This window comes from Acanthaster planci, linkage group LG15, assembly GCF_054643075.1.
Source record: "Acanthaster planci isolate LZ-2023a linkage group LG15, COTS_SCS, whole genome shotgun sequence".
NCBI lineage: Eukaryota > Metazoa > Echinodermata > Asteroidea > Valvatida > Acanthasteridae > Acanthaster > Acanthaster planci.
The window spans coordinates 7,252,384-7,262,863 of NC_141791.1; the positions used below are offsets into that span (position 1 = coordinate 7,252,384).

At 46.7% G+C, this 10,480-nt stretch overlaps 1 protein-coding gene across 1 annotated transcript; it reads left to right on the forward strand.

Moving 5' to 3' along the window:
• Positions 1-6,334: 6,334 nt before the first annotated feature.
• On the forward strand, positions 6,335-10,109 carry LOC110984665 (frizzled-10-B-like). Its single transcript, XM_022245059.2, has one exon. The coding sequence runs from the start codon at positions 7,432-7,434 to the stop codon at positions 9,244-9,246; it is 1,815 nt and encodes a 604-aa protein (XP_022100751.2). The 5' UTR covers positions 6,335-7,431; the 3' UTR covers positions 9,247-10,109.
• The last annotated feature ends 371 nt before the right edge of the window (positions 10,110-10,480 follow it).

The window sequence follows — 10,480 nt, forward strand, 5'->3', positions numbered from 1 at the left end:
CACCCGCACGTCATTCATTTTCCTTGGGATTTCACCGGATAACAGGTCCCCTCCTCCGGTCGCGCATCGCATATGCGAGCTCCCCCCCCCCCGCTCTTTGGCGCGGGCATGAATGTCAATCTCTCAACAACTGACTGATGAAAGGCCTAAGCAATTTTCGGTACTTCATTTCGCACAAAGCCCTCAGCATTAGATGTATCTGTTGATGATAAATCTGCCCCAATTTTTGCTGCAGTGGAGACCAGATTCTCCGGGTCAATAGAGGAGAATGTTTGGACGGGTTTTTATATAGTCAGGAGCCTTTAAAAAAAGGAAAATACTGCCGTTTTTAAATGCATACTCCATCCAACCGTTCATCCATCTTTTTGAGAGACGAGGATGGTTATGGCTGATGGATGGGTGAGGCAGCCATTAAAAGAGGGAAAATGCCTTTGTCTTCGCTTCACCCGTTAATGCATACATTTTTATCAGAGATTTTATACATAAGCGGGAAATCTGTCTCTGAAGAGAAACGTAAACCTTTCGATGAGTAGTTCGGCAACTCAAACACCACCCACCCATGCCAAAATCGATGGAAATAGTGTTGTCCCAGGGGTTCGAAATCCATCGTTCCAATTGGGACTCGTGGAACTATCTCTGAAGATACATTTTTTTCTGTTCGTTGAAAGCTTTTCCATGCGGCTTTGGTCGACTTCGGCGGAATAACAAAATAAAGCGCTTGAACTGTTTTCTAAAAGTTGCATTATCTGTGCTGTCTCGAAATGGTTGTCTTTTTTTGTTCTTTGGCGTTCCATACACAATGGCACTTTCTTGCTAGTAGCGCTGAGCTCTCTCAGACCGAAATCATAATCGTTGTTCTTCTCGGGCAAAAATCAGACCAACAGTGGAAACGAAAGCACATATTTTCTCTAGTTCGAGAGATATTGGGCGAGCTCAGCCATTAAAACGGAGCGACTCTACCTTGACCTTGGTATTTTGGGCCATTCCGATTAGCAGGCCTTACAAACAAATTTACTGCGTCACAAAACGCAGGGACATGTAGGCCTACACTGTACTTTGCCATCATTTTTGATTTCATTGATCTTTAGACGATGGTTGGTTAATGGCCTCATTCTGAGTATCGCTCAGGCTAATGTGCCTCGAGGGGGGAAAATAGTGCCTGAACACCCTCTCTTTGTCCTGTGCAAAGTTTGTGAAGTAGGGTCCCATATGGTTGCAGACCACTAATTCAAGTGAGAATTTTTGACCAGCTCATTAGCATTAAAAGTGCCCCCTTCCACAGTATCTTTTGAAAAAGGAGATTATTTGGCCCCCAAAATAATGAGATTGTGTAAATCGTTGCCAGGATCAACTCCCTGGGTCTTTGAGCTTTCATTTGAGGGCAGAAGGGCTAAAAACTACGGTTGAAAAATGGTCCTAAGTGCCCGAGAAAGTGGAGGGTTGCCACTTGAAAAATGGCTGCAATCAGACTTCGGAAAAATCACTTTTTGGGGGGTGATTTTGTTTTGTGGGAATAATTAAAAATGTAATTGGTTAACCCACAAAAAATTGAAAAGAAATTGAAAGATAAGTGACCAGCCAAGAATTTCATTTGTGTTTCAGAAATCTCAGGGATGTTGGCGTGCATGCTATTGGGCCCTAAACGGTGCTGATTTTACACTGTTTTCAACGGGGTTTGAATTAGTGGACTGGACCCATATGATTTCCGTGAAGCTGACTTCTGATTGTGCCTTCAATCTTTTGATACAAGTTGCGTATAGTTACTACATAGCGCCCTCTGTTGACTGCATTGCTCCAATAAGGGGCAATTTTGAATGTTTCTCCTTCCTTCGTCAGAAAAGGTGCATTTTTAAAAATGATTAATGATGACTAATCATTACAAGATTCCAAGACTGGATACATTTTGCTGATGTAATAGAGAAAGCGGTTCAGCACGTGCGGAAACTGCACATTATAAACATTCGAAAAGCCTGGAATTTGGAACATTTCCTGTCGAAAGCCTGGTTTCCGTATCGATGCAAGAAACGCAGAGAGCAGCGAAATCAAGACGCAAACCGCTACGCAGACATATGGAAACACATCAAACGGAGGTGTCGCCCACAACGCACACAAACGCAAACCAGCCCGCGAACGATCGGAAAAGTTGAGTCAGGGTCAACTTTGCCGATTGTCTGCGTCGAGTACCCGTGGTATCCCCATAAACATGCATGCTGGCATGACCGGTGTGCAACTACGTCCCTCTCCCTTAGTTCCACGAATTCCAGTGATCAACTTATGCTGACCGCATGAAACTGGAGAGGAAGTTTGGCATCATGAAGCGGTACAGTCATATACAATGGCGTAGCTAGGATTTTACGAGGGGGGGGGCACAATGAAGCATCAGCATCTTATGGGGGGCACCAGCTTTCAGTGTTTTTTTTGGGGGGGCAAGCTTTTGTTAGTCTTGCTCAATATCCATTCGTCCGTTTTTAAGGGGGGGACGGGAATGGGGGGACGTGCCCCAGGCCCCACCCGTGGCTATGCCCCTGGGTACAGTCAATCTAAAAGCACATTTTCCACGAGAAATCACGGAGTTTCGGAAGCCACTTGGTTTCAATTTTTCAGTGCAAGGACGTCATGCACCATCTCTTCCCTTCGTGTCTGCGTCTTCACGTCTTGCTTTCCGTCTGCGTTACAAACATTAACATGGACAACAGGCTTAACTGTGCATCATTCTGCCAATCACGCTTGGTATTTGCGGGGTCCGGATTTCTTTCTCAAAATTTTCTTTAGGGTTATCATCTGGTCTTCTCCCCTTGTTTGGGGAACAAGAAACAACCACGACCTGTCGACCCCGACACGCCATGCAGTAAATCAAAACTTAAAGTCCACAGTCAGGGAAATTTATGGCCGGGCAACGCGGTTAACTTGCATGGAATGTTTATTATCAGGCGACTCGAAGGACGTGAACAAGCGTTATTGCAGAGGCTAACGATAAAATGTTTAGTGAGGTCGTAGCGACCACCTGTTCCGGTACAAATCTTGGCAAATTGGGAGCGTCTGATCACCGTCTTTTTGGTGTTTGGCAATTTCCAAGGGCTACGCAATTAAAAAAGAAACACCAGTTGTCGGTTTGGTGAGTCCCAGTCTCCACCATGGGAATTTCGGTCTGATGTTAGCCCGCAACTCCTCAGAAAGATCTCTGGTCTGAGATCCTTCTCGAATTTCAACTGCATAAATTTCTGTCAGATTGCAATTGCAAGCAAAATTGGACGGGTATGCACAGACCCTGTCCGGTTTACGTTCAGGGTGAGAGAGTTCATGGCGCCATATGTAGAATTCGCGTGTCTTCGGGCAACATCTGCTAGTGTTTGGCATAGGGGCAAGCCACCCAAAATTAAAAGGCACAGTTTGCTGCTCGCCAAAGAAACTTACATTAAGATTTACATCTCTGTTTCACGCGATACTCTCTTTTTATGTTGTCGACTGTGCTAACAAGAGCAAGACTTTGTCCAGTTATCCTCGAGTTATCTTGAGTTAAGTTGAAATCAGCTGCAAATAGTAGTGGACAGACTTCTATTAATATATATTAATTTCTTCTTCTTGGAAAAGTTGAAGGTTATGCCGTGTGATAAAATAGTCCTTGCTCTATTCATTTCTAAAGATGACCTGTAAAATGCAACATTTCTTAAACCTGCAACCTTTCTTGGGACCTCGCCGTTTTCGCATTCTGACAACTGTAACTGTGGGACAGACAATAAACCTCCCATCAACTCTTCCCGATAATCCACTGGGGCCTTGACAAGCCTGGACGGGTTGACTCAGAGGCAATCACGGTTGCAGCTGTCTTTGACAATTTTGAAAACCCCGGATGAATTATTGATGAAAATCCTTCCTCTTATGCAGATGTTTCATAATTAAAGGAAAGGGATCATACCATTAATTATGCATAAAATAGTACTACGTGACAGCTACATTAGCATGTGGCAGATTCCGGACAGACTGGTGTCCAGCACGACAATTGATTTTCAAGATTCATACAACGCAAAAGAAGATAGTCAGGGAGGGTCACCTTTACCATATATTATGTACCATCATAGTCTTTATAGAGGGCAGTCGTAAACACACATAGAGCTATACATCATTTATAAAGCTCTACGATAACAACAACGATGTGAACTCTTGTGACAGAACAATAGAGACCATCAAGGCCATCTTTTGTCAGATGCACATTTTCTGAGCTACACAATCTCTTAATTTGCAGTCACTATCCTGCTTCATTTAACCTCTAAAAACCGCTCCACAGATGTCCACACGTTTCATGAGGTTTATCACGCCAATCACAGACGAGACGACTTTTCAAAGCTGGGTCATAGGGGGAATGATTCGATATCTGTTGGGGATCCAGGTTCTCCAGGACAGGGGAGCTTGATGAGCCATGAACGGACGGGGCCTCTTGTCCGTCTGCAGTGACATCGTCCGGTGAACTGGACATAATGCCGTCTGAGGGACGAGAGAGGCTAGCCAGGAAAATGTGCCCTGCTGCAGTGTTGCGGGCAACGGTTCTATGTAGAGACTGGAAGGGGTAACGGGAGAGTGTGAAAAGAGCATGCGCCAGGGATCTTCTACACAATTTAATTCTAAAACTTGAACGATAGGTGGCTTTTCTATGACCAGAGGCTCTGTACATTTTCAGTCTCTGAGTGAGGAGCTTGTTTGTTTTATTTCAACCAGCACTAGAGGAATTTGCTCTTTTATTCATCACAGCTAAAGTTGATGCGAGGCGTGCCACGCCCATCTGACTGTGGGTTTTCATCACAGTTTAAAACAGCACTGTGCTGAGTCGTGTACGCCTTGATTATCCCCCCGCCACTCAGGTTGATATCATATGAATCCAGCAAAACGATGATGTTGCCACTGGACTCAGATCTGCCGTAAGTCGCTGTTACACAGACACCCATCGCTGTTGGAATATTTGCAGTGGTTTCGTTTGTGATTCTGTGGCATGGTTCTAGTTTCTGATAGCGATCGGTTAATACTCGAAGCAGGTGCACGGCATGTTTTATGTACGAGGAATCCTACATGGATCCCCGCACCGATATAACCCGCAACCCCCCAACCATTCGCCGGCTGGGCACGTTCCTTCCCTTTGGAATTCTGGGCTTGGATAAAGCGTGGGTCACGTAGTCATCATTATGAGAGATTCCTTCTTTCGCTTCTTATACTTCGTCTGCAGTGTTATTATTGCCGTCTGACTTTTTGAACCAAATTAAATCGATACAGTACTTAAGTCTGGAGGGGAGCAGGGCCCGTGGGACGCGCCGCCGTAGCAGCGCGGCATGGACTCCGGCTATGCGGAGTGGCAGTCGATCGCAACCTATTCTCCAGACGCGGGTTTGTTGATTGCCTGTTTTCAACTTGACAGGCTTGTGCGATTCTTTTCCTTGTCCCTGCTTTTTCAGCAGAAAAAAATCCCCTCACAAAAAACAGGAGTTGCCTGTTTGTATGGCGTTGACTTTATTATACACAATCCCCCCAAACAGGACTGACGAAGCCTTTGAATTTTGTCAAGAACTTTCCGGGCGATTTTTAATGGAACTCCCGCTGTCACCGTCTGGTTGAATAGGCGCGCTGTCTCCAAAGAAAACGGTCACTTTTTCCGCAACTTATCGCGCCTTTTGTCATGTTAAAATAGGTATCGGTTTAACCAGCTCAATGGCTCAGAAACTATCAACATCTCTGGCTTTTGTGGGCCTTGACTGGTTGTAAAGCTTTTCTTTTTCGGTGCCTGTGGGGAGCCGCAACGGCTGTTTGATGTGGACAGTCCGGAATTATAGCATAATAGGGGGGCAGGCAGTAAAACACGCGTTGTAGGGGATTACGTCTTAGAAGCTCCAGATAATAACTTGCTTGGAAGTTGATACAAGGCAAAGCGACGGGTAAGGAGATAACTGGATTAGCTGGAAAGATTGGCCTGAACATCATGATGGGGGAGAAACTTGCAGGGTCTAACCCAGCAGCCTACTTACTACATGTAGTTTGAAACTGCATTATTTTCTATTCTTGCGTGACCTCCTCTCTAATTAATTCTAATGAAGTTTGTGGTCACGTGTTCATATAACATGCAGGTTTCGTGGCTAATGTAGCTTTTGTGAAGACATTTTGGATATAATTATAATTATGCTTTTAAACTTTCCTCTTTCCCCCGGTGCTAAAATTACCAGCCTGACATCTTCCAATTTCAAGTTCAGCAAATTGTTGTTCCTGTTATCCAGCTGTTAAATAAATGTAAAGTGTTTTTCAAACAACTTTTCTGACACACAAAACAGATGTAAGGTTTGAGTTTCCTCTAAATAACACTGTCTTTAAGCCGATGAATATAATATGCGATCCAACCTTGGAATTTGTTATGCAGGCATTCAATCAACATTTATACCGGCAAACCATAATCCCCTAAATACCACAGAGATAGTGGGTATAGATATCACACGCGTATCTCCCTTTCAAGTGATTGCTCGTTCACTGAACAACTCCGCAGATCACCCGCACTCTTTGGGCGAGTGGGAGGGGCCTATTTCCGAGCCCCACAGCAGGCCAAAATTGGTTTTTATTAGCCAGCCAGATTTTTTTCTGTCTCCCCTCAGTCTGCACTGCTCCTCGATACTGTACAGCATAGCATGATTTGATTCGGTGGCGTGCGGGATCTGGGAACGACATTAGGCAAAGTTCAATTTGATACCGAGCTCAGGGCCGCTTTATCGGCCTTGCCAAGCAGAGCTGATCGGCAGGGGTATACTTTGTGACACTGTTTACGCAGATCAGATCGCGTTCCAACGGTTTTCGGGCTGCATGCCTAGGTCTCGGACTGGACACAAACAGCAGTGGTCCTTCCCGTGTACACTTTCAACTTTTTCGCGGTTGTGAAGAGAAATTCCACGAATCAGAAGACAAGATTAACTCGCATGTTTTCGCTGTTTCCATCTGTTGTTGACACAGAGAAATCCTCATCTATAGTTTTTGCAGTCTGCAGGCCTACCGCGGACTGTGTGTGTTTGTGTACATGTGTGGACGCGACAATTTTCATGCATGGAGGATTACCATTATTAATGCGCTAGCTCGTTAAATGTAGCCGTGCCGAGTCGGCAGCAGTACAAAGCCGCTGGAGTGGTTGTGATCTCCCTCCAGCGACCGATAAAGCACCGCTCAAGAGGGGTCGGCACGCGGACAAGAGCTTTGGCGCAGTGTCAATGTGGTGATCGGCGAGTAAAGGACGGACTGTCAGTAGACACACGGCTGGGTTCCCATGCGAACTCCCGTGTTTGTGGACGGCTAAGCTAAAGCTATGAATAGATCATCCGTGTTAACGAGAGGAATTGCCATCATGCCCAGACAACTCCGTTTGTGGATTTAGCCAAGCTAGCGTAGTGTCAAACAGCAAAAACTTTTGACATCATGGCGGGAGTGATTTCACAACTTGTGCGGACTTTGTATGTCTTCAGTGTGGGAGTTTGCCTCGTCTGTGCTCTGGAGCAGAGGCAGAACCAGTGTCAACGGATAACGATCCCAATGTGCTTGGATATCGGTTACAACATGACTCGGATGCCGAACTACTTTGGGCACGACACCCAAGTGGAGGCAGCGCCCCGCATCCACGAATTCTCCCCCTTGGTGACTTACGGGTGTTCTGAGCACCTCCGATTTTTTCTTTGCTCTCTGTATGCTCCCATGTGCTCTCCACAGGTTGATATCCCTATCCCAGCCTGTCGGCCCATGTGCGAAACGGTCCGGGGAAAGTGCGAGCCCGTGATGCAGAGCTTTGGAATATCGTGGCCCGAAGCGCTGAAATGTGACTCGCTACCGCGAGGAGTGGAGAGAGACGATCTATGCATGGTGGCACCGAACATGTCCGGCGCCAACGAAGAAGACCAAGGGGCTACCGCTGACCCCGACGGGGACTTCAATCCCGGCGGGGGGAGAGGGGTTCCCAACCCTACTCCCCCGTCCACCAGATACAACGGGACCGCCAACCGGCGATGTCCAAACCACGAGAGATTCGTCATGTTACCGCAGACCAAATCGTGCGTGCCTCGCTGCGACCGGGATGTGTACTTCCAGCAATCGGACAAGAAGTTCGCCGAGTTGTGGATGGGGATCTGGTCCATCCTCTGCTTCGTCGGTACCGCAGTGACCGTACTGACCTTCCTGATTGACCGGGGGAGATTCCGTTACCCAGAGAGGCCCATCATCTTCCTGTCCATGTGTTACAACATGTACTCCGTATCCTACATCATCCGCCTGATTACGGGACCTCGAGCCATCGCGTGTGGCCACACTGCTGGTGATGAGTATTACCTGATTCAAGAAGGGTTGGAGAGCACTGGCTGTACCGTTGTGTTCCTTATCCAGTATTACTTTTATATGGCAAGCTCCATCTGGTGGGTGATTCTCACCCTGACTTGGTTCCTGGCAGCTGGGATGAAGTGGGGATACGAGGCTATTGCGGCCTACAGCAGCTACTACCATCTCGCAGCCTGGGCCCTGCCGGCTCTCAAGACGATCATCGTGCTGACGCTTCGCCGTATGGACGGGGATGAGCTGACCGGGATGTGCTTCGTCGGCAACCAGGACCCCGAGGCGCTCGCCGGCTTTGTGCTGGCCCCGCTGTTTGTCTACTTTGCCGTGGGCACCCTCTTCATCCTTGCTGGCTTCTTCTACATGTTCCGCATCCGTAAGGTCATGAAGAGCGGCGGCACCAACATCGATAAGCTGGAGAAGCTCATGGTGCGGATAGGGGTGTTCTCGGTGCTCTACACCGTGCCGGCCACCTCCGTGATTGCGTGTTATTTTTACCAGCGGGCCAACCTGAGGCTGTGGGAACTAGTAGCCACCCACTCAAACCCTTGCATGCCCAACGGGGACTGTGCCATGGCATTTTCCATCCCATCCGTCCCCGTGCTCCTGGTTAAGACATTCATGCTCCTCGTGGTTGGCATCACCAGCGGCATGTGGATCTGGAGCACCAAGACTGTCCAGTCATGGGAGGCCTTCCTTGGTCGAATCTTTGGCAGCGGCGGCCACCGCAAGCAGGCCGCCGCGATGTCGTCCTATAACGCCCAGACTGCTGGAGCTTCCGCTCCAACGGTGGCCGGACAAGCAAACCCCACACCTGGACTAGGGGTCAAGTACACCAGAACTCCAAATCCAGCTAACAAGGCACATAGTATTGCCTACACTAACTTGGAAGGAGGCGGCACCGCTATTGTTTAGCACAGACTACAAAGAATGATTTATAACCTTTGTAAACCTACACCGCGTACATGTACATTAGCATAAAAAGAGAATAACTACGCACTACATGATGTATTATGTGATCGACATGTTTTTCATGAGATTTGTCAGAAATGTAAGTCGTACATTATCCGTTATTTTGAAGAAAAAAAATCCCAGTCTGGGTACGTACGTACATGTCTGTGTTGAAGTGCTGTAAAAAACGTATCACAGTTAAAACTTTGAAATTGCGAACAACAATAAAAAAAAAATGCTCGGCCATATTTACTTTGGGCGGCCGTTTACCTTGGATTGCGAATTCTTAGCATGTGTTCAGCCTGGAATGTGTCAGTTATCATTGCCATATCATTACCTATCTCTGTGTAAGATGATACCCTGCAGGTATTATGCTAACATAAGTAACTGCGATTGTTTCAAATTGAATGTAAACACGCACGGCATCTGGATCTTTCACAGACGCGAACTTAAAGCCAAAGAATCTGTCACATAATTGGGCTATTATGCATTACATACCCTGCTCATGAGGTTGAGTTTTTATCTTTTGTTTGCACCCGGATAGATTTAAACTAGGTTTGTCCCAGTTTCTCGAAAGATTAATGATGGTCTCAATTTCAAAGTTCATTTTTGGTTAGATAATTTGTGTTCTGCTACTAGGCACTGGTCTGTGGGAAGTCGGTGCTATGTTCGCGTTGTATGTAGGGTCGCACGGGGTTTGAAAATGTAAATGAACACAAGTCACGTGACGGGGAAATTTGGTCAAGGGACATGTTCCGATTTGGGTCGCTGTCTTTTATGGTGCTTCTTAAGAAATAAAATGTGATGGAAAATGTCAGATTTCTGAATCGGTAGTTCCCGTGTCGGTTGTCGGTTTCCATTATATGTTTTCCCAGTTGGCCTTGGCGCCATTGTTTGGGATCCCTCCTTTTCTGTACATGGAATCCCGTTCTTCTTCTAATAAGTCAACCAGCAGTCGGTGTTGGATGACGATACGGCAGAATATAAATTGACCGAGTCCACTTGTGAGCAATTGTTCGGTTCCCCGAACCTCCCCTGAGAAAAGAGGGGAGACGGCAAAGAAAAAAAAGAGAGATCATGTCATTATCGAGATCACCACTCGGGTATCCATTTCAATTTTGCCAAACCCTTTTGATCTTGTAATTACCGCATCCCCCTCTCAGAGTGCAATTATCCCGGTCCTCACAGACAGGACAAA

Bases quoted from the DNA above. Each gene is read 5' to 3' on its own strand.
- LOC110984665 (XM_022245059.2), top strand. From the start codon at position 7,432: ATGGCGGGAGTGATTTCACAACTTGTGCGGACTTTGTATGTCTTCAGT.